At 35.7% G+C, this 26166-nt stretch overlaps 1 protein-coding gene across 5 annotated transcripts in view; it reads right to left on the reverse strand.

Annotated features, from left to right (window-relative positions):
* LOC138712345 (zinc finger-containing ubiquitin peptidase 1-like) overlaps positions 1-26166 on the reverse strand; it is a 100472-nt gene that overhangs the window by 27441 nt on the left and 46865 nt on the right. For 2 of the 5 annotated variants that reach the window (XR_011335697.1, XM_069844000.1), the window contains exons 2-10: positions 24019-24789; positions 18081-18201; positions 14666-14781; positions 11764-11932; positions 11386-11509; positions 10123-10422; positions 8611-8738; positions 6573-6796; positions 6231-6307 (exon numbers count right to left, since the gene is read on the reverse strand). Coding sequence is in view for 2 of the 5 variants with exons in the window: in XM_069844000.1 (XP_069700101.1) it covers positions 6272-6307; positions 6573-6796; positions 8611-8738; positions 10123-10422; positions 11386-11509; positions 11764-11932; positions 14666-14781; positions 18081-18201; positions 24019-24765 (1965 nt within the window). In the remaining 3 variants the exon portion in view is untranslated. The remainder of the gene's footprint in view (positions 1-6230; positions 6308-6572; positions 6797-8610; positions 8739-10122; positions 10423-11385; positions 11510-11763; positions 11933-14665; positions 14782-18080; positions 18202-24018; positions 24790-26166) is intronic. The other 3 variants (XR_011335695.1, XR_011335696.1, XM_069844001.1) reach the window with 2 other exon arrangements.

A 26166-nucleotide genomic window follows, 5' to 3' on the forward strand; every position in this document is an offset into this window, starting at 1 on the left:
TCCCTAGTTCTTATTCTCATTTGTAGAAAGCTTTTACAGCTAACCCCTTACAGTGTCCACTAGTATCTAAAAGTAGAAACAATGTGAAAACTCCTCTGCTAATCACTCTCTCGCTTATCGTCCTATCATAAGGGTAATGAATTCTGCCTACATGTACCTCACCTCTTGAGATGGAATTGAACTACATCATATCAACAGAGGCTAGCCACTGGAAAACAACCAACAAAAGAAACCAGCCGACTAACCAAGGCAACCAAACCAAGCACGCAAGCAACCAACCAATCAATCAACCATATATTTCGGAATATGTATTATATGACTTTCTTGTGTTAAATTCTATCGTACCTGGTTTACATGCTTCGACCTGTTATTGGTCTTCTTCAGAACTGGTCGTTGCTGATCTTGGCGCCTCTTGTTTTGTTTCCTGTGGGGGGTGTGTTTGTGTAGTATAATGCAGAGTCAAAGAATGTGTGTGTTCTGAAATTGAGTTGTGTGTTGAGAACTTCATTGGGGTGTGTTTTTGTGTGTCTGTATATTTCATATTGTTCTAGTGTGTTTAGTTTCTGGCTTTTTGGTTGGATGTGTAGAATTTCCATGTCTGTGTTGATGTCTCTGTAGGTGTGGTTAGCATTTGTGATGTGTTCTGCATATGTGGAAGTGTTTTGTAATTTTGTTTTGGCTGTGATGTGTTCTTTGTAACGTGTTTGAAATGATCTGCCTGTCTGTCCTATGTAGAAGTTGTTGCAGATGTTACATTTGAGTTTGCATACGCCTGTGTGGTTGTATTTGTTTGTTTGTGTTGTTTGTGTGTTGAGATGTTTTTGTAGAGTGTTATTTGTTCTGTATGCGATGTTGCATGAAATGAAATATACAGACACACAAAAACACACTCCAATGAAATTCTCAACACACAACTCAATTTCAGAACACACACAATCTTTGACTCCACATTACACTACACAAACACACCCCCACAGGAAACAAAACAAGAGGCACCAAGACCAGCAACGACCAGTTCTGAAGAAGACCAATAACAGGTCGAGACATGTAAACCAGGTATGATAGAATTTAACATAAGAAAGTCATATAATACATATTCCAAAGTGATACAGTGTTAAAAGTTGTGTAATCAAGATGTACAACCATATATATTAAAATCATTATTATGTTAATATTATTGGGTCATCTCAAAAGTATTTTCCTATAAACGTTCTCCTCATTTGTTTTTGAGTTGCTAGGCAACAGACGATTTGTTTATATCGCTTGTAGGTACTGAAACACATTTAAAGAAGCACATCTATTTGCATTATATAGAGCTAATCAGCAATGTATGCAATGAAGGGGGAAAGGAACGGGCTACCCTACCCCATTATCTCCTGGCCTAGTTGCCTCATAAGTGGTGTCTTGTTGGTATCACTTGTGAGGTTCAGACCAGTCTTCGGACAGTTGACTAAACAAAAACAAAAACAGTGCCCATTACATTTGTCATTGGAAAAGTGCACGACACAAATTGCAATTTGGGTGCTTCTGAGTTCCTTTTGGGAAAAAGGCGTGAGTGCAAAATCAGCAGCTGGAGAAATATGTGAGGTGGATGGTGAAGCAGTGGTCAATAGTAGGACGGCATCAAACTGGTTTAAATAATTCCACTGTGGAGACCTAAGCTTTGAAGATAAACCTCTCTGAGAAAAACCACCTATTCTAGAGAATGAGGCTATATCCACCGAACTGGAAGAACAGCCACTTGCCAGTAACTGTGAATTGTCAGCAAATTTTAGTATTTGTAAGGTCACATCTGCTGCCACTTCTCTCAATTTGGAATTTCGTCTAAACAGCAAAGATTAGATCTGAATGAATGAACCGAAACACAACTATGGGGGGAAGGGAACCTTTGATAAAACAATTTAATTTGGAATGTGTTCTGGCCGATTATTACTGTTGAAGACTAGTGGTATTCACTTTTTCCTTAATTAATGCATTTACTACAATAAAAAGAGAACTATGTATCTTATTTTATTGTTTTTTTTTATTTAATCCTTGTACAATTATTGAAGAATTCTTGATGATTGGTTCAACCATTATTCTGTGGATAAAATCACATATAAAACACGTTTTACAAATAAGAAATTTTAAGATGCGTTATCTAATTTAAATATATTTTTAATGTTTATAAAAAATTGAATCTGTGAGCATATATTAACATCTATTATAGATTAAAGCATGTGAAACAAGAAAAACCTTAAGTGAAGTTCCAGCACATAGAGAGGAATACATGATTTATAACAGAGTTCTCAGGCTTCACAATAAGATGCTTCCTTAATGGTATGGGTAGTATGGTTTAGAGGTGCATGCACATATATAGGACAGTCATACAGGCTCATGAGCGACAATTATTATCAATGTCCTTTGAAGGAAGCCATGCTAAGGATTTCATCATCTTTAAAAACCATTACTTTAGCTAGATTTGAACCTACAAACCTTAGATCTAATGGCAAACATGGTTAAGTATTAGACAACTGAGGGCAACTTAAAGTAATACTGTATACTGTAAGAGGCTAAGAATAAGTAAAATGACAAAATAATTAAAATAATAACAACAATAACAAGGTATAAATTCAAAACTGTACATTAAGATATAAATTCAGAACTGTATACTGAGATTTGAAATACTGCTACAAGAGAAATATGTGGCATTGGTAAAACTAATCTAATGAAAATTAACAAAACTTCTCAGTTCCACATAAGTAAATGGTGCGGCAAAACATTCTCCCTAATTTAAAGTTTAAATAAAAAACAGATGGATCAAAATAAGGAAACATTATTAATATGAATGGTATCTTAACAGTGGGAATTTTCCATTTTTTGAATAACGTCTCTCTCAAGTGGTGTCCTTCACTATCAATGCATTGTTGAATGCGACATCAGAAATTCTGCATCACTCTAACTAGCATTTCTTGAGGAATAAGACCAATTTCTTCCTGTATTGCATTTCTTAGGTCTGGCAAAGTCCTCGGCCGATCTTTGAACACCTCAGCCTTAAGATGCCCCGAGAGAAAAACATTGCAGGGTGCAAGGTCTGGTGATCGTGCTGGCCAGGGGACGTCGCCATGTGAAGAAATTAAGCGTCCGGGAAACATCTGTATCAGGACTTGGAGAGAAATCTGAGTTGTGTGAGAGATGGCTCCGTCCTGCTGAAACCATACCTGGTCAATCTGCAGGGCATTGAGTCTTGGTGCCAAAAAATTGTTGATCATAAAAGTGTACCACTGAGAGTTTATTGTCACAGTAGCACCATCCTCTTCAAAAAAGTAAGGACCAAGTGTCCCGACTCTTGCAACCGCGCACCATACAGTAACACTGTCGTTATGTAGAGGTTTTTCATGAAGTTCACGAGGGTTCTGTCCACTCCAATATCGGAAATTTTGATGATTCACGCATCCCAATAAGTGAAAGTGTGTAATGCAGATGCTGAAGATGCTGTGGTTCTTTTTAGTGATGAAGCACGATAACCAGACCTTGCACCCTGCGATTTTTTTCTATGGGGGCATCTTAAGCTGAGGTGTTCAAACATCGACCGAAGGACTTTGCCAGACCTAAGAAATGCAATACAGGAAGAAATTGGTCGTATTCCTCAAGAAATGCTAACTTAGTTAGAGTGATGCAGAATTTCCGAATTCGCATTCAACAACGCATTGATAGTGAAGGACACCATTTGAGAGACACACTATTCAAAAAATGAAAAATTCCCACTGTTAAGATACCATTCATATTAATAAAGTTTCCTTATTTTGATCCACCTGTTTTTTATTTGAACTTTAAATTAGGGAGGATGTTTTGCCACACCCTTTATAATATGAAATTCAAATCATATATATTTATAAATAAAGCAGTAGTGAAAACTAGATATTAGAGGTTCCTGACACTTTTGACACTTTTGATACCCTCGAGACATGTGGGAAAAGAACTTATTACTTTTTAGCTTTTAGAGGGTTTTCTTTTTTATTTCTTTCCGTTTTAATGACGGATTAGAATTTTATTACATTCTGCAGAAATATGTTCTCTTTTCCACCATTCAACATATTTTATAACCGTCAGTTGTAAAATAAACCTCACCCCTGAAAAACAGAAACTTTAATAGCCCCAGTTGGGAAGCCCTCAATAGTAGTGTGTAAGACAAATTCCTAGAAAGTAGAGATACTGCGAAAAGGTCTAGTATTGCCGCTGACTGCCTAGAATGGTTCTGATTAAGTGTAAGGGATGTGAATGAAATTCAAATGTCTAAGAGTGAGAATGTTTGTTTTTCTGACTGAACTAAATTGTAATAAAAAAACACTTAAAATCTTGTTAAATATATATGACTGTCATGTTTAGAAATGTTGTTAAATATTTATGACTGTGATGTTTAGAATATTGTATTAGCATTATTGAACTCCCATTTGTCACATTTCAGTGATATCCATGCTATTGCTAAAATAAAAAAAATATAATATTTTTTGAAGTAAGTTATTTCAATTTCTTGCTGTGTTTATAGCTTTCACTTAAAGTTTTAGTAACGAGAATCGAAGCTCTATAACAGATATCAGAATCGGATATCAAGAAATTGTGACATCGACCTATCTCTGATAAGTATGTATTGAGAACAGTACATTAAGATGCAAAAAAGCTGTTATTACAGAAACACGAGGAATTGTTAGAAATGATTTCATTCATGAAAATTAAGAAAGCTATATATACAATTTTCTTTTACTTAAATTTATTGAAAATTACAGCAAGGACAGTCGTTTTGGACCTTTGATCTCCACTGGGAAGGAATCCATGTCATAACAAACACTACTGAATAAAATTATCGAATAATTTGATTAATTACAATTATTGAATTCTTCGATAATTTGGAAACAACTGAATTAATTCATCTGATTTGCAAATCATAATAAAGAGAAAACAGAAGGCCCTGTAAATGGCACATATTTCCACATCACACATTCTACATAGTAACTAATAAAACTATTATTTTACATAACCATGTCTCAAATGAATAGTGCATAATGACAGTTAAACAGATCTTTCTCTTCACATATTCACAAGCCTCCCATCATTTTAACTGTTACACCAAATGACCATTTCACCTCAAAGAAATAAAAATTTCGCAAGAATTCAGTTCCTTCACCATGTTGAGATGATGTTACTCTTTATTATCTTGAACTACGTCATATTCTTGAACTAAGTTATATAAATTAAAGTTTTTACTACGAGCCCAAAGAAGAAAATGAGCTTTACTTTTCTGGATTACATACAAAAGGCATTCTTTACAATCCTAGACTTAGACTTCAAAATTTGATAACACAATCTCAAGGGAAAAAATGGAACTCTCTGCATCATAATCCACAGTTAATTCCCGATTTACCACGAAAATCGTCTGTAGCTGCATTTAGATTGGCAACAGGCCATGATTGTTTGGCCAGACACCTGCATAGAATTGGAATATATCAGTCCCTTAACTGCCCATTATGCAACTCAAACCAAGAAATGGATTCTGTGCTTCAGTGCCTGACCATAATATCTTTGAAAAATATTGGACTGCAAGAGGTCAAATAACTTTATTGTCAAACGCCTGGCATTAGAAAACAACAACAACAATCCTAAAGATATTTCATTTCATTTCATTTATAAATTGTATGGTTAAGTAATAGATGCACACAATTAATTTTGCACAAATAGCTATCTATATATTTTAATAAAGCCGGTGATCCGGGACTAGAGCACTGGACCCATAATCCTATGGACCAAGGTTCGATTCCTGGCATAGCCAAGATTTATGACTTGTGTTGGGCAAGCCTGTAGCCCAGGTAACAAATGGGATTTCTCTGAGAGCTCCGGTTTCCCTCTGGCATCATCATCATCATCATCATCATCTCCTTCTCACTATGACTGTAGCATATACCAGCCTCTTATGGCGCACACTGCACGACGACTCTGTTAGTAAATTGGTCTACACAACTGGCTTCATATGGATGAATAACCAGCAGTCAAGTACTGCCATTAATAGAAAAAAATATATATTTCAATAATTATTATTGCTGGAGTTATTTTTTTACATTTAACAAAATTGGTATTTAAAAGTAACAACCTCTAAAAGCACATACTACTAGTGAGTTATAGTGAGATACTAAGCATATTCGTACTGTATTGTCATTCAGAACGTTATAAAAATGAATGTTTCTGTGGAAACTCACCCATTCATAAAAGGGTGCTACAACTAGTGATGACTAATCCATTAAGCAAGAGGGACTATCTGCGTAATCTTCTGTGTCTGAAAGGGTACAAACTTAGACTGAAATTACATCGAAAAGTAGAAATAATCCTATATATAACAATTAATTTCTTATAGGAGAGAGTATACTACTGAATATATTTGTCCACCGCCAAACACGACCATCCTTGCTGCATGTACAGCTGTACACTTACACATGTTCATCACAACCCTGTACAATGTAAATCTCCTGTAAGAGGAAAATAAATAAAAAATTTCAACAATAATTTTAACAATAACAATAAAAACAATAACAGCATTATACCTGATATTCGTATTCCGTGTCCATGATGCCACAAACAGCAACAACTTGATACTGCCGAGCTTTCATGGCTGCCAGTGATTTGCGTATTAATCGCATTGCTGCTACACCTGTTGACGTGTTGCGAAATTGAGCCATCTGGTGTGGAGAGTGACTGGGATCAAACACTAACAGACAGAGGCCACCGTCTTTCAGCTGTTCCACACCCACAATGGTACGGCTGTGACCTGATGGGCAGAGGCATGAAAATATCACAACTGCGATAAACACTCTAAAAATAAATGTGTTTTTTTTTTTTTTCACTTTTTTTTACATTTCATCACAATTGCAACTATAGTCGTGTCGCTGTTATTTCCGGTGTGACTCCTCCCCTTTGCTTACGTCTTACGAAGTGAAGGCTCTATAAAGTCTGGGTAGGTAGTATCGTTCGCCATTTTTGTTCTTTCGTTGCCGAGCTACTAGATGAGGAATCTATTTGCTTCAACGTTAAACATTATCATGTTGTAGCTCCTATGATAATAAATCAAACGCACTGTAATTGAGCAAATAATTGAGCGGCAAATAACGTCCTCATGTGATTTCTGCAAACGCCAACGAAAGAGCCAAAATGGCGGGCGATTATATGAAGTATTTATCGAGCCTTAGGAAATTCATTACATCATCAATAGCGAATGACAAGCTGACCTGCAACGTGATTGGCTGCCGGAAATAAGAGCGACGGGACTATATATGAAATTTTTTTTTTAATCATGTTAGTAACAGTCTGATAAGCAGGTAAGAATTTATTAATTATTTTATCTAAAGCTGTCTATGTGTTTATCAAAGTACAAATAGTCATTAAATACTATAGTACATAAAGAAATCAATGATTAACGCTTCCGGCAATATTTGCCATCTTCAGATCAACAATGTAACACATAATAATAACACACAGTGATTTATAATTGGTAGAAATTCAATTAACAATATATACAAGTTGTTCACAGAATAAAATATATGGTTAAAATTTAACGTGTTGAATAGGTTAAAATTAACAAATTATGTGACTAGCAGCTTTGTATCATTATGAGACTAGTTGTACATTTTCTTCTGATGGTAGGTATTCATACGTTGCAGGAGTCAGCTTTGGTCAAGTTTGACTGTGAAAACGAATCAACTATTGTAAGGAACTTATTCGGGTTATATGTTTCTGTTTGAGAACTTTTGATATATAATACAAGACTTATGTGATGATGAGGGGTGAGGAGGTTGCTGTATTTCTTGGACTAGTTCGGCTGTGACTGATTTCTCGCATCATGTTCACATGATGCTTTTAAGTATTAATGTACGTCATATTACGTAGATAAGGGAGTGGGGGTTGTGCATGTGGGTTCAGGTGAGGATGTCTTATGTTAATTAATTTAAATAAACTGTTTAATGGGTTTGATGTATTACTGATTTGGTCATTTAAAAGTGAGATACCCTGGTTGTATGTTTTTGCGATGAAATAATCTTCTGCTGTATCAATGATATTGTTTATGACTTTTACTATTTGTAATGCGTCCTTAATGTTTGTAAGTTCATTGCAAAAACATACAACCAGGATATCTCACTTTTAATGAACAAATCAGTAATACATCGAACCCATTTCTTTGTACACCTCCATTACTGCATTTTTTGTTCTTCCAATTATAATGATGTCACCTGCAGATGCCACTAGTTTTGTTGATTTATAAAACATCGTGGAATTCCCTGTAACTGGTATTTGTCTAATTAGTTGAACATCTTATTGTCTGATAATACAGTCAATCAGCCATTCAAACCTACTCTTTTGTTCAGTTACCTTTGTCTTTTTTTGCAGCACTCTGTATTAAATGACTGAAAGCCTTTCAGACAGTTCTGTATTCTTATACTGAGTGAAGAATATTAAAATCTGTAATATAGAAATTAAAGGCAACTCGTTGTTTCAGACTTTAACAAAAAAGAAGAAAACATTTCATGAACATAATCGGGATGGAAATGGAGATGATTTTGAATGACTGTGCTGGGTTATCAGCCATACCTTGGTGTTGTAAATAAAGTGGTGGCTTGAAGTCATCATTCTTCTGGAAGTACTCTAATACCCAATTAAACAATTCTGGATGACCTCCATCAGGACTTGTAGGCCGATGAAAATCTACTAACTGGCACCTGCAAATTACAAACATCACATCTAGAACTAACAACATAATTTTCACTGCCTGTAGAAGACAGGCATTTTTTTACTTGTATACAAATAAAAAATGGTTATTATGACAACAAGATAGTTATGATTGGACACTTGAATGTAATCTTCACAACAGAATGATGCTTTCTCTTACTATGATGAAATCACTCAATCAGTCTTAGAATAGATTTTATTGTCGCATACTCGTAGAATACATGCAGTAGATATGGTCACGTCTAAATTTTTAATTTTGTTTTGTGTATGTGTAACTGTAAAGAGTAGATAAATAATATAATTTTCCGAATTATAGTTTTAGGGACAAACTGCACCATCTAACATACACTATTAACGTCATATTTTACTTTCTTGAACTATATTCAGAAGACATAAATAAATGAAATAATTTATTATTGTGATATAAGTTAACTTTCATTTTCCGCATTGTACACTTTCTTTATTAAAATCCCAAAAAGTAACAAATGTGACTTCAATTTTAAATGAAGTAGATATATGTCACTATTTTTACACAAAATAACATAAAATAACTATTAGTATATTGTAATCATTTCTAATAATATTTCGTATGTATTAAAATCGGTAATTAAATTACAGAATTATTACAAATTACAAGTATTATTAGTGGCTACGAATGAGATATTAGTATATTACACAACTGACAAGTAACTTTTTTTTTTTTTTTTCCGTTGTTGGTAACTCTACAGCATCTATTAGATGTTTTATGGTTGTGCTATCAGATGGAGTTACTTGTCAACAATGTGACGCTGAAACATGTGTTCAGGTTACTGCCCCCTGATGTATTTTTATATTTGTGATGATTGCTTAATTAATATTAACCCGGCACACTCACAATCACACTCACATTCACACAAATTTCCAGACTCTAAACACCCAGGGAATTCTTTTTCTTCAAGAAAGGGAGATTTGTTTATGTTTGTTTTATTTGTTTTGAACACGATAGGTTTTTGTTTATAACATTAGAACAGCAGTACTAGGAGAAATAAACAGAGTTCAAACGAGGATTTAGATATTGAAAATGCTGCAAATTCTGCAATTGAATATTTAGTACCATAGAAATCCCACGTAAGATATGAAGTGGAATATAAAAAATAAAATCAATTTCATTTCACTTAATTTAATGTGTGGTTTACATTACGCAACCAGTTAGATAATAGCAGTACACTATCATTACATAACTAGTTGCGTAATAGAAGTATTATTACCTAACTAGTTGTGTAATGAATGTTTACAAAATTTTTATTAGTGATGTAAAGTCCACATTACATAATCAAAGCTGATAAAAGTCTATTACAGAGCAGAAGATTACTGAGTAGGGGAAGCAATACAAACCTAATTCTAAGGGATGAGAGGACTGTGACGACTTCGGTGGCCCCAATCCACTTGCGTGTGTTGAAGAGCTTGCCACCTAGCTGGTCACTGCCTTGCAGGTCGAAGCCCTGCCCCCACGCCCATTCCACGTGTTGCTGCAGGCGTGAGATCGACGGCATGGCACTCCGGCTTGGCATTTCCAGTCCACATGTGCGACCACCACTCATTCCATACAGCCCACCACCCACCAGGGACGGCTTGTACAGCTGCTCGTTGTACCCGGTGTGGTGCAGCAGTGATGACAGCATCATCTGCATGTTCCTGGAGCAGTCATATGATCTATTAATGGAAACACACGCACGCACGCACACACACAATGGAACTATGGATTGAATGAATGAATGAAACAATTTGTTGCAAGATTATCAATTAAGTGCGAAAATAAATTAAAACAGGAAAAATAATTCACATTAATTTTAGAAAAGCTATTTACTTGCACACACCTGATAAACAAAGTTGAGTATTGGCTAGCAACCAATTACAACTCATTATAACACATGGACATTACGACGAAGTGAAGAGAAGCAACTAGAAACATTTGAAATGTGGATATGGAGAAGGATGGAGCGTGTGAAGTGGACAGACAAAATAAGAAATGAAGCTGTGTTGGAAAGAGTAGGTGAAGAAAGAATGATGCTGAAACTGATCAGGAAGAGGAAAAGGAATTGGCTGGGTCACTGGCTGAGAAAAAAATTACCTTCTGAAGGATGCACTGGAAAAAATGGTGAATGGGAGGAGAGTTCAGGACAGAAGAAGATATCAGATGATAGACGACATTAAGAAATATGGATCATATGCAGAGACTAAGAGGAAGGCAGAAAAGAAGAAAGACTGGGGATAGCAGTGAAAGACCTGCCCTTGGGCAGAACATTATGAATGAGTGAATGAATAACACATGGATTTGTTTACATCAAGAGAGGTGTAAAAAGTGTTATATCAAATGAAAACAATAACCACTACATTTTTATAAAGAAAAAAGGAAAAGGGGAAGGGTAATATTTCCTACAATTCTACTCACATGCCTTTTCTTTAGGGAGGGGAGCTCAATTACATTATCATACTAGCAGAAATCACGGCCAACAAAATAATCCAGTATGACACACATTAATAATGTTGGACTGCTTGCTTGTGTATTCCTGATCTTACAACCTACACCTTTCCGAAAAGACTATGTCTGCATTTGATATAATACATTACATTACACTACACTGTGATATTACTGACCTGTACCCACATCCCCAGCCTTTGTCTCCGTAAGTTGAAGCATAATGATCAACAGTGGTACACATCAGAGTTCTCACAACATTAGGTGCACTGCCGCTGATGCCGCGGATTTTAGGAACAAGACCTGAAAACAAAATAGATGACAAAATGTGTGATAAATAACAAGCAAACACAAAAACAATATTATCATTAATGATGACAATATCTTGCAGATGTTTCCAGTAGCCTCTCCTTGGTAAGGAATAAAGGAAAATGTCAATGGCTCTTACAAAGAGTGGAACTGTCATGTAGTGAGGGGATGGATGGCCAGTAAACTGGAACAAAGTGACACATCACACAGGAAAGGTATTGATACTACAACAAACTGCACAGCTTCACCTTTTGTACAGGAGCTTCCATCATCCACGCCATTGCTTTCTGCTGCTCTCAACTCTATTTGCCTCTCATAGTAATCCGCCACAGACATCTCACCAGCATACACAGCCTTCTGCATATTCGTGAGGCTCTGTTCCCTGAAGTTGCCCTGATTGTCCATTCCATATTGGGCCTGTCCACATAAGCATCAGTCAAGTTTTAAAAAAACATATGAAGGTATACAAGAAGAAAACAATATCTCAATTAGTTCTAAGTAAAATTTACAAGGTATTTTCGTTTAAAATATTGAATAAAATATTCTTCACTATTATGCCACCAAAATCTTTACATTTCTAAAGAAAAACAAAATGAATAAAAATGAAAGGATTGGTGGAGCAGAGAAAAATTTTCTCCGACACCGGGATTCGAACCCGGGTTTTCAGCTCTACGTGCTGACGCTTTATCCACTAAGCCACACCGGATTCCAATTCTGATGCCAGATTGAATCCTCTCAGTTTAAGTTCCACCTCTTAGTTTCCCTTTAGTGGCCAACCCTCATGCACTGTGTCACAGATGTGTGATAGTGGCACAATGTCCAACACACTATGTGTAGAGGTGCACTCATTACGAGTGACTAAGTGGCTGGGATCCGACGGAATGAGAGCCGTCTTAAATCACTAAGTGATTATTTACGCATATATTATTGCGATGTACCGAAGTACATATGATATTTCCAGTTCCAATGCCGGATTGAATCCTATCAGTTTAAGTTCCACCTCTTAGTTTCCCTTTAGTGGCCAACCCTCATGCACTGTGTCACAGATGTGTGACAGTGGCACAATTTCCAACACATTATGTGCAGAGGTGCACTCATTACGAGTGTCTAGGTGGCCAGAATCCGACAGAGTGAGCGCCGTCTTAAATCACGAAGTGATTATTTACGCATATATTATTGCGATGTACCGAAGTACATATGATATTTCCAGTTCCAATGCCGGATTGAATCCTCTCAGTTTAAGCTCCACCTCTTAGTTTCCCTTTAGTAGCCAACCCTCATGCACTATGTCACAAATATATGACAGTGGCACAATGTCCAACACACTATGTGCAGAGGTGCACTCATTAAGAGTGACTAAGTGGCCAGAATCCGACAGAGTGAGCGCCGTCTTAAATCACGAAGTGATTATATACGCATATCATATTATAGTGATATACTAAGTACATATGATATTTCCATGTTTCCGCAAGTGAACAGTGTTGTTGTTGTTTGTTGTTGTTTTCTAATGCCAGGCACTTGACAATAAAGTCATTTGACCTCTTGCACTCCAATATTTTTCAAAGATATTGTCGTGGTTAGCCACTGACTCACAGATTTTGAGATGTTCTGAATCCATTTCTTGATTTGAGTTGCACAATGGACAGTTAGGAGACTGATATATTCCAATTCTATGCAGATGCTTGGCCAAACAGTCATGGCCTGTTGCCAATCTAAATGCAGCTACAGACGATTTGCGTGGTAAATCGGGAATCAACTAATGATTCTGTACCATTAAAGTAGTCCCCGTCCAGAGATCCAATTGGGGGACTATTTTACCTCCGGACAATTTTACCTTAATGGTACTCATTTCATATTGGAGTGGTTAAATGGCAACTTGTAGCCGATTTAAGTGAACACCATATTTTAATGTTTTGGTGGCTACTTCATTCACACACAACCCCCAGAATGTCTGGAGGACCACACCTGCTGTTGGTCAACGGGTCCACTGGACCTAGTTGGGAGATCTTGTTGATCACCAACTTTCCCTCCTTAAGCCAATGGAGGACGATTTTTGTGCCATAGCAGGTCAGCACTAGGAACAGAAAAGTAGGAAGGGTAGGAAGGAAAGTAAAATGAACCCCTACGCCTCGAATGCTCTAATACTGTTGGGATCGAAGAAAGTAAGAGTTCAGTCAGAGGACTGGATAGGAAAGGATAAAGAGAGAATTAGGTATTGAATAGAGGAAAATTATACCAAATTCGGTCATTAACTCATCAAGCTGACCAGTGCTAATTGATGAGTAGCCCCTCCCTTTAGTTCAGCTTGTAAAATTATGCTTACTAACTGCTGCACCACGGGAAGGTAGGGATGAGACATTGGGTATTTGTCCAGGTTGGTTCCTTAAAGCCTTCAATGGGAAGGATTAATGGCTCTCCCTCCTGTATTCGACGTGTTTTGCAACCACGTGAACAGTGTAAAGAGTAAACACAATATGCAGCATGTGCAATCTACGAAAACCACTCACATCTTTGTCAGACTCTTCTCTTTTGCATGAGTGACTTTTACTCTTTCAACATTGGCGTTATGCCCACGTACCAAGAAATAAAATTCTATACTCTTCAGAAATTCTGAGTACTGATTCAAAGAAACACAGCTGTGACAAAAAATTACCCAAATTTTGTGTGAAAACATATCTTTAGAACTTTCCTTTTTGTTATCCGATAGAAAATATTTCATTTGATCACTTGGTTATAGAGAAGACTGTCATTCAGTTCGCAAGATGTATTATCTTGCATCCATTTGAGTATCATTTTGATACTATCTCACAAATTACTGCAATTTTCCAGATTTATATCCGGCTGCATTTAAAATCGCTGCCTTCAGTCTTTTCGTCCCAGACTTTCTTCTTACACTATAAAATCACGGACTGTCCGTGAAACCTGTGGCATATGACAACCCTTCTGTAACTGTACATATAATGATGATGATGACGATGATAATGATGATATCAATGATGTGGTGGTATGATAAGAACAGCTACAACAAAGATGATGATGATGATGATGATGATGATAATAATAATAATAATAATAATAATAATAATAATAATAATAAAAACAACAACAATAATAATGGTAACAATAAAAATAATAGGAATTTATTCTTACCCTCAGCATTTCGAACTCCCGTTGTTCTCTCAGTCTTCGAACTTCTCTTTCTCTCTTTTCTATTTCCCGTGCAAGCATACGATCACATGACATGTCCGGCGTGATTGGAGATACACCTGCAGCATGTTATAGAAGGTGTTCTCACATGGCAAAATATGAAATACTAGCACAATGATCACATGGCTGTTAAGCAAAAGAAGACAGATGTAACTAGATTTAAAAGTGATTTCACTATGGTACAATGTTGGCTGCTTGCATTTCAATGATCACAATAATTATTATTGTGTCAATGGTATTAAAAAAAAAAAAAAAACGTAGTTAACATACCCCAGAACTGTCGCTCTCCACCAAAATTTTCACTGTTACTTGCGGAACTTGAATGTTGAGTTTTTGGAATGAAAAGCCAATGTTAATATTTTATCGACAACTATACTTTTTAAACCACAGATGTATTTAGAAAGTGACATTTATTTTGCAGTAAACAAAACAAAAATAGTAGTAATTTTAGTACTTGATGATTACTTACTATAACGCCATTCTTTTGTTTTTATACTATGAGAATAGAAGAATAAATTCGCATTCAGAATCATTATCGTCTCATAGACACAAGTTCTTCAAGTATAATAATAAACAAAGTATAATATCACTTCAATTCAATATATAAAAATAAAAATATGAGCTTTTGTTCCCTGGATTAGACACAAGGTATTAACCTAATACCAAAAATAAGATATTTATAAATCACATCAGTAAGCATATGTATGTAATTAACTTTTCACAAAATAGTTATATGTACTGTATATTATAATTAGTTCTATTATTATTGATCTATTTACAAAAATCTGCATTTATACCGTAAACTTTGAACACAGAGGAAACTTTGACCACTTTTTCAGAAATTCATATTTAGGTTTCTACATGTTGCATTTGTTATAGATGGAGGTAAATTATCATAAAATCATTCTCATACCAAATTTACCTCCATCTATGTATGTATATATTTTTTTACTAAAAATCATTACATTTCATGTGGATCATTCTTCGATAAATTGACTCATACAAATTCAACATGAACAAAATCTACTAAATACTTTTGGCGAAATCACTGCATGCAGAGTAACAGATCACATGCCCAAAACATATTTTTTACAGCATCGTAATACTTTCATTAATTGGGGTAGGGGAAAGGGAGAAGAAAGGAAGAATGTTTTTGAAAATTGTCGTGTATTTGGCCTACTTCGTATGCAACACACAAAGAGTATTTCAACACAGGAAAGTTTTCAAGCATACAATAAGCTATGAAGAGTAAGCTAAATATTCACAAACATTACGAGACTAGCTATATATATTTTCATTGCACTTTTATAGCGCATATTTAAGTAATTTTTATACACAATGCATATATATACAGTGGCGTATGCAGAATTTTATCAAGGGGGAGTCATTATAATGAATAAAAAACTCAAATCTTAATATGTCACTTTTTTAAGTTCAAGGGGGTTCAAACACAGTAACCTTTCCCCTTGCGTACGCCCCTATACATATTTTATATATATAGATATACATAAATGTGATCATCCACAAAGTAATATCTGTTTGGCATTTAAAAACAATTTAAAACAAAAGATTCTTGCAATATAATTTTTATAATGACATGCTTAAGTTATTTTTCTACATCCCCATTAATATTTAAACACGTATTTGGTGATACGAGCTCTTGTATGCCATTTACCACCAGTCCATTTAGACATTTCTTGACTGCATCATTCACTTCTCCATTATCTTTAAATCATGTACCACCCAAAAGTGCCAACAGCATAGTAAAGAAGCGGAAATTCGAGACCATAATCTTACAGATGATTAGTTCACTACTCTTGGCATGTGCTGACATAATTTGACAGTGCCACTAGCGTTTAGTATGTTTAAGAACCAAATAACAGTCGACTGAATTATCAATATTTTTGCTTTTTGTATAAGTTCCTAAAAATAGTAGTACTGATATCATCGGCATGGTGCTTGTGTGGAACAAAGCCAGTAGATGGCTGAAGTTGGACCACCTTGAATTGATTTGCATGAGCATTATGCACAAACAGATATCACTTTCTGGATATCCTCTATATCTGAGTTCTAGTTAAAGCATTTGTACTTTGAGCTTGCAGTTTATTTCCTGAGTTAACTACGAAAGTGTAAAAGCAATTCATACAAAGTTTGTTTTTAGCAAATTTACTTACTATATAATAAGTGCACAAAATATAAATAAAGCGCGAAACATTAATAAAAATGTATGTATGGGCAAAAATCCAAAGCTTAGTGAGTTATACATCTTGCTTACACAACTTTTAACACTGTATCACTTCGGAATATGTATGATAAGACTTTCCTGTGTTAAATTTCAACGTACCTCGTTTACATGTTTCGACCTATTTATGGGTCATCTTCAGAACTGGTCGTTGTTGGTCTTGGCGCCATTTATTCTGTTTCCTGTGAGGGTGTGTTCCTGTGGTATAGTGTAGAGTCAAAGAGTGTGTGTGTTTTGAAGTTGAGTTGTGTCTTGAGAATTTCGTTGGGGTGTGTTTTTGTGTTTCTGTATATTTCATATTGTTCTAGTGTGTTTAGTTTCTGGCTTTTTGGTTGTATGTGTAGTATTTCCATGTCTGTGGGTGTGGTTAGGATTTGTGATGTGTTCTGCATATGTGGAGGTGTTTTGTAATTTTGTTATGGCTGTGATTTGTTCTTTGTAACGTGTTTGAAACGATCTGGCTGTCTGTCCTATGTAGAAGTTGTTGCAGGACAGACAGCCAGATCGTTTCAAACACGTTACAAAGAACAAATCACAGCCATAACAAAATTACAAAACACCTCCACATATGCAGAACACATCACAAATGTTAACCACACCCAAAGAGACATCAACACAGACATGGAAATACTACACATCCAACCAAAAAGCCAGAAACTAAACATACTAGAACAATATGAAATATACAGACACACAAAAAACACACCCCAACGAAATTCTCAACACACAACTCAACTTCAAAACACACACACACTCTTTGACTCTACACTATACCACAGGAACACACCCTCAGAGGAAACAGAACAAGTGGTGCCAAGACCAACAACCAGTTCTGAAGATGACCCATAAATAGGTCGAAACATGTAAACGAGGTACGTTGAAATTTAACACAGGAAAGTCTTACCATACATATTCCTTAGTGAGTTGTTAAAAAGTTGTGTACATTTGCAATAAATATTAAAATATAACATTCTCAGAGATTATTATTCAAATTAATATCTGAAACTAATTTATTCATCATATTCCAGATCTGTATCTAATGGCAACAAAATAACATACAAGTGTTTAGTAAGCCACAGTGTGAGCTGAATGTAAGTATTATTTGAACTCAGTGACCTTTTTGATTGAAGTGCTCCTCTATGTGTGCCACCATCTCCTGATTGCTCTTGAAGTTGGTCATGCAGCACACAGGGCAACTGTCACTCCAATTCTCCACACTTGAAGAAGCTTGACTAGGCTGCAACACAAAACCAGTATGATCTCAACACGCTTTATTCGTTCTTTCTTCCTGAGGAGAGCCTAAAGGCTTGCACTGCAGCCTGAGGCTTATTGTGGCGACCTCCTTATTATGGGATGATAATTGAAGTTCTTAGGACCGCATTCGTGTGAGTACGTGATTCACTGCTTGGTGCCATCTTACCGATTCAGCTACGACACCCAGGTCTGATTAGTGGTGGGGTGTGATTTCAAGACCTGTGATTTTGTTGCTGTGATAGGTTTGTCACTGGTTCCGATTGTGACTATAGTTCCAAAATCACAACTCCGAGAAATAACCATTTCTACCCGATACATGACTCACAGTGATGGCGACTGATATACGTATATGTACAGCTTCAATGTCCAGACGACTGCAAGTCAGAAGAGTAACTTGAAAACAAGATAATTGGAATCTAATTAATTTTCGTCCCACTCAAAAGGTTACCTGTGATTTTGTTGCTGTGATAGGTTTGTCACTGGTTCCGACTGTGACTACAGTTCCAAAATCACAGCTCCGAGAAATAGCCATTTCTACCCGATATGTGACTCACAGCGATGGCGACTGATATACATATATGTGACAACTTCAAAGTCCAGACGACTGCAAGTCAGAAGAGTAACTTGAAAACAAGAACATTGGAATCTAATTAATTTTCGTCCCACTCAAAAGGTTAATGTTGGCACTATTGTTGATATAAGACATGGCACTGGTATATCAATTCAATTTGCAGAATAGCAATAAGCATAAACATCTGTGAGTCATTCCATGAGGAGTGGGATATTTCATCAAAATTTTAAAATTATGAGACGAAATGGAAATTTTATTGTAACTATTGCCTACACTGTGTACTTTATATTTACAAGGAAACTATTTTCCTTATGAAAATTGGCTTCAAGATATCATCAGTTGCCGTCTTCTTTTTCATGCGAATTTCAGTGATTTTAAGGTCAGTATTTTCTTATCTTTTATCATGATATAAGTAAACTCTTTTAAGATTTGGCTTCTCTAAAGCCCTGAGTTATACAATATAATTGGTAACTTTATACTAAGATGGGCATTATATACAGTACATTTTTTAAATACTATAAATTGTATGATTTTTTCTTTACGTTTCATTTTATGATGTGTCAATGATATATTTCATTGTCTTCTTAGCATAAATTCTACTTCAAAATAATTTTTATATTGGGCAATTCTGGCCAAATAATGTGACAAAAATACAGCAGATTTTTCGTAATTTAAACATATTCTATAGGAATTTTACTCCCAGTCAGTTCTCACTATTATATTGTGATGTCCAACAGAAAAAAACCGTATTTTTCCAGTTTTTAGAAGAGCAAAGTTTGCCATTATTATGTATGCATACTGTATGCATGTCCTTGTCTTTAATGTGAGTAACAGTACATTTAACATTTTTTTTCCTTTTTAATAAATTATGATTTCTCAAGTAACTGTACACTTACTTTCACACTTTCTACTGGGCAATGAAATGCTTTATCAAATGAAAATATACAATTAAAATCAGGAACTGTATAATTAAGAATGTGTGGTGAGAGTAATGTGAGTGAATTTTTTTATGAACAACCAGTATCATATAGCTTTCGGGAAAAAAGGGTGATACGTGTGGTCTGAAACACCTGGTATATATAGCTAGTATGTGTATATATATTGTGTGACACAGAATGGAAAACATTAATAATCATAAAACTGAAAATACAGAACATAAACTGAAGTGGGCTGAGGTACGGTAAACAACAATGCTACAGTTAGTTTTGTGTTTTGTTTCGTTTATTGTTGAAGCTATTGAGTTATTATTTTGAGTTGAGTAAGAGTTGAAGAAGATCACATTATTGTTTATTGTTTCCAGTTGTGATACTGATATTCATTGAAAGGTGAAGAGATCATGTCGACTTCTGAACAGGGCGTGGATAAAATACTGCTCTGTGGGGATACTCACAGGATAGCAAATGAAGCTGCAGACGAGTTTCAACGTCGTCATCCTGACATTCCCAAACCATCATACCAAAATGTAGCCAAATTATTGCATAAATTAAAAACAACTTTCAGTGTATTCAACAAGAAACGAATTGGTCGTCCCAAATCTGCTACTGATGAACAGCATTCAATACAGATATCCTGAACTAGCACCAACAGATAGCGCATGTGTACTTTGAGGAATGCGTTTTGCGTACGCATTTGTTTTTCGGTATATAAACATTGAGGATATACGTCGTGTATTAGTATATTAAATACTCTTAAAAACAATTAAAAATGGCAAATTTTTGTTATGTTCCTATATGTAAAAACCAGAGAAAGAATTTTGTCTTCAATTAGGTCCCGAAATATTCTGAATATATGCTTTAAACCTTAAAAATATAAGTAATTAAATTGCGTCTCGAAAGTGCTAGCTATTAAATAAAAGTAACTACTTCAAGTAAGGAACTGTTGACTACAGTTTCATTTTGGAAGAGGAAAAAGAAAAATTAATAAAAACATATGCAACCTCGACAGCAAGCTATGTTAGCTTAGATTATATTATGCAGTAGTTGTAGGAGTCTCCGAAGTTTATGCCTGCAGTAAACTCTCGATAAACTGGGATGTTTATTATCCAGGATGATCTGTAGTGAAATCCATTTCGTGAATTATGTTTTTAATGTACTGTACCCTAATTATTAAAACCATGTTTTAACTTCAAATTTTCAAAATCATCCTACATAGTATTCAAAACTACATGTCCTTAACCTACAAAATGCACGACTAATCGTAATACTACTGCGATCATATTATATCATCCTATTCAAAATTGCATTTGATCTTTCTGCAACTACAGAAAAAAATAGTCCCTTCCCTATATACATATATATAAACACATTGGTGGCTGCATATCCTGTTTTTAGCGTACGGTTCGTAAATACTAATGATTAAAGATGGTATTCACCTTCGACATAGTTCCTATTTTTTTACTCGTGCACCTTCTTGTCAAAGTTCTCGTTTAGGTTCATGAACATTCAAATTACATACTCGTATCTATATCTGCATACTGCAGATTTCCCCACCCATCTCTTAAGGGGAATTGCTCAATATTATACAGGTTTACGTTATTATTTATTGTAAATTAAATTAAATTATGAGGTAAGAAAATACTGAATTATATTAAATTATACTAGGTTATACAAAATAATTGTAAATATAATTTTGACACGCACAGAAAACCAACAAGCGGGAAAACGTAATCAACTGTAGCATATGACATAACATAGCCCTACAACATGTTGCGCCGCATGGAACGCTCCTGCCATCTAGCGGTAAAACTTTGCATAAGATATCCCTATAGAGACGTGATAGTGAAGATGACGGCCAGCCCTAAAAGGTCAGTGCACTATGTGGCTCAAGAAAGTGATATCATTAGAGAATCTGTTCGCAGAATATTGAAATCTGCACATTTTTACTCCTACAAATTACAGCATTTGCACACAATGCAAGAGAAAGATCCACTCACTAGGCAAACATATTGCAACTGGATCACACAGCGTTTTCCTACTCAAAGATCCTTCCTTCAGCATGTTCTGTTCAGTGACGAATGCTTATTCTTTCTGGATGGGCACGCTCATACACAAATGCACGATATTGGTTCACAGAAATCACAAGATGATGGAGGCATGAACTAACAACCCTGGTGCTCCGAAAGTTATGGTTTGGTATGGAATACTAGGTGATATGGTTGTGGGACCATATTTATGTAAACCAACACGCATATGAGGAATTGCTGGACAATACTATAATGAAGTTACTGTTTGATTTGCCACTGAACAAACGGATAAGAATGTGGTTTCAACAAGATGGGGCCATGGCACATTATGCTCTAACAGTTAGCCCGAAACTGACTGAGATGTTCGATGTGCACTGGGTTGGATGAGGTTGACCTCAGTCATGGTCTCCACGGTCACCAGACTTGACACCCCCTGATTTTTTTCTATGGGGATTTGTGAAACACCACGTTTTTCAGACAGAGCCTACATCTACAGATGACTTGAAACAAAGAATCACTCATGTTATCCAGCACATCCCACCTGCAATACTTTTAAGCATGACAGAAGAATGTCAGGATCGAGTGCGGTACTGTCTTCAATCAATTGACTTTTGTGTCACATGGTGTATATATATATATATATATATATATATATATATATATATATAATACAAACACACATATAGAAAGAACATTAGCCAAAAATCAACCAAATTTGAGCTGCCTGATGAAATAATAACTATATATGACTAAAAAGAATTGCACATAATCTCAGTTACATTACTATCTACGAATGTTATGACAAAAAAATTAACAGAAATTTGTAAAAGATTAGACTTCTCCAAACACGTATATCCAACTTCGAGAGTGTCCCATTAAATTAATGTGTATAACGGTCCACCACACTTTCAACAAAGTCAGCATTAAATTGCTATCACCAATTGCATATGTTGTATTATCAAAAGGAATTCCTGGAAAGGAAAATAAAATCATTAAAATTCTGTCAGCTTTTAGCAGAAGAGAATCCCCTTAGAGAAGAAGTGGAAAGCCTCGTCAAATTTTTGGTTAAAGAGGAGAGAGGGGAACAACCATACCATAATAAAATAATAATAATAATAATAATAATAATAATAGTAATAATTAGTAGTAGTAGCAGTAGTTGTAGTAATAGTAGTAGTAGTAGTAGTAGTAGTAGTAGTAGTAGTAGTAGTAGTAGAAGTAGATTGAATCCTTAGCACACATCCTAGAATTCTGCCAACATGGAGAACTCCTGAGAAATTCACGCCATCATAACTTCTGAAAACAGCATAGGCCCTTAGAAAAAGATTCTTGGCGGAATTAGAAGAGTGGACATCATGGCTCTATACAAGACTAATAGTAAAGTCTTTATATTAAACCCAACTATTAGATTTGAGATGAGTCAGATCCAAGCATCTGAAGTCAACAAAGAAGAACAACAAATTTATGAACCTACTACTTCGTATTTTCGAGAAAAATATCAGATGGAAGGCGCTTGGGAAGTGCATGGTTTAATGATCGGAGCTAGGAGTACCATCCCACAATTAACTGTTAATACTTTTAAAAAAATTTGTAATCCATGACATCATTTCCAAAATTGGCACTCCAACCATTAAAGGGTTTGTGGCAATCCTAAAAAACCATTTATACCGAATATTACAGTTTCCCTTTTTTCTTTAATTTGTGATTGTCAATTTATATGATTTATAAAATTCGTGTTCCATGTTCACGCAAATTTGATTCAGTTACTTATTGTAATCAGTTATCATTCTTGTATATATATTATTCTGTGTTCTTGGCATTTAGTGTCAAAAATTTAAAACACTAAGTATTATCAACTATGAAATACTTTCATACCGTAAATCAAACTTATATTACAACTGAAGCGTTCCCTGGAATAACAACTTAGCACATGTTACATCACTTTTCTGCTTTCAGCATATATTGAATCCTTAATAACCCCTCTCCCACATGACAAAATATTATTTCCCTCCAGCAAACACAGTGGCTTCTAGAAACATTTGAACATCGTTCTGCAGAATGTTGTTATACCAGATCTAAAATGTTTGATGCCCTGTGTCTCAAATTAAAGACTATGTAGTTAAGTTCTTGTTCCAGAGAATGCGTCAATTTTGTATGATTCTACCAACTATGATTCCCTAATGATGCACTGGAATCGTAGTTAATGTTGAGTTATCACGAACACACTGTGGATGCTGTGTAATTAATTCACACACGAGCCAACTCACCTTGGCAGGACTGAGAATATCCTTATGCTCAATATTTACATGCAGTTCTAAGTCTGGGCTGTTCTGGAAGGTTCGAACACACAGAGGACAATTGTACACAGTCTCTTGTGGACCTGGCGGTGACGCAGGGAACGAGGGGCTCGTGAGGTCGAAGTGCTGTCTGTTTATGTGCTCCTCCAGCTGGAGGGGGGAGTCGCTGCTGTATGAACACATAGGGCACTGCTGTGGTGTCGTCTTCTTGGCAGGGCTAGGCACCGCACTAGTCCGCAGGTTCAGGGCCAGCTGTGAGCGCAGAGGGGAGCCTGACCCGGCACTCGCACCCCCGCTGGCAGCCGAGCCTGCCACACCACCCCCACCACTCCCACTACTGCTGCCAGCCGCAACACCCCCACCACCACAGTAATTATTGTTATTATTATTGATGTTGTTGATCCAGCCATTCTCTCTCGGCTCCGGGGAGATGGCCCACGGAGATGGTCTAGCCACGTCCCTGTCACTACTGTCCTCATCTTCGTCGTCGTCGATGAAGGCCAAGAGTTCTTGTTCTGGAGTCAAGTAGTCCAGATGAGCACTGTTGACGTGCATCAGCATCTCTTCGGCAGAGACTTCGCCTAGATCACAGAATGGACATGATGCAGCACCCTCCAGGTGGTAGACCACCATGTGTGAACGCATCTCCTCATCGTTCAGTCCTTCCACACCACATATCTCACACGAATAGCTCAGCTCTGGCATCTTGGCAGCCATCACACTCCACACTCCGGATGTGGACTGCAAAACAAAAAAAACACATTAACATGTGAATACACAAGATGTATTTCATTTACACAAGCATAACAACAACCAACCCTAGTTACTGTTATTGTATTACAAATCATAATGTTTTTAGTTCATTTGTAAACTAATTACTTCTGAGGAAATTCACCTACCCACATAGAGCAAGGAAGTTTTACTACTAGTGACAGCCTGTCCTATCTGTGTTGTCATGTGGCCGAAAGGGGTAAAAACTTAAGACTAAATCCACAACGACATACAGACACAGTTCTGTATTTTTCTCAGGAAATAATTATCCTTTCACACCAACTGTACCGATTCACTTTCAGTTTATTCTACGCAATAAAAAGAAAGGAAAAACTGGCAAAATCACAATTGGGTGTTTTTTATTTTAAGGGGAGAGGATGGTATTTTTTAAAACTTTTTTCCTATTTGGTGTAAAATATTAATTTTTTGTATGTAGAGCTCATAGCTGTGGAAACTCAACCAAATAAAAATATTTTGAAAAAAAAAAAAATATATATATATTTGGGAGCCCAAATTTGAAAAAAAATCTACCCAATGCAGGATTGTACTAAAACCGATATATTTAAACCGTTTTTAAAGATAGATTCAAACAATTTTTTCCAATGTATTTGCAAAAGAATGTTCTACAAACTGTCTGTAACAGAATTTTGATATTAGTCCCTACATTTGTAAAATAAACAATTAAAATTTAATAACAATTTTCTGATTTCCTCTCTTGCAAACAAACGGAAGTATTTTTAAAATGAAATCAATTAACAAAATTCTGTTACAAAGAAAATTTCCTAATAGTCTAAAGAATGTGTGTTCTAAATTTCATGCATGTATCTTTAACAGTTCAGAAATTATATCCATTTTTGTATGGCAATGTAGCAAAAAAATGAAGTTAATGGAAACCGATAAAAGCGGGCGTGTGATTTAAAAATCCATAGCGCAGGAAGTTTAAAAATGACGCCTCAACATCCGATAAGGGCACAAATACCCACAAAATGTTATGCAATTTATTCCACATATATCAAAGCGTATTTTAAAGATTTTTTTTTTTTTTGAAAATTTGATTTACCTGAAACAACAATAAAAATGGGCGAGTGATTTAAAAATCCATAACGCAGGAAGTTTAAAAATAGGGACTCAACATCCGATAAGGGCACAAATACCCACAAAATGTTATGCTATGCATTCCACACATATCACAGAGTATTTTAAAGAATGTTTTTGTTTTTTGAAAATTTACTAATTTTTCACCAAAAAATACCATCCTCTCCCCTTAAATAAAGACTCGCCGATTTTTACTAACAAATACTATACCGGTACCATATTTCATACAGATGCACAGCCCTATTCCTGCAC

The sequence above is a fragment of the Periplaneta americana genome, chromosome 13 (genome assembly GCF_040183065.1).
Source record: "Periplaneta americana isolate PAMFEO1 chromosome 13, P.americana_PAMFEO1_priV1, whole genome shotgun sequence".
NCBI classification, from domain to species: Eukaryota; Metazoa; Arthropoda; class Insecta; order Blattodea; family Blattidae; genus Periplaneta; species Periplaneta americana.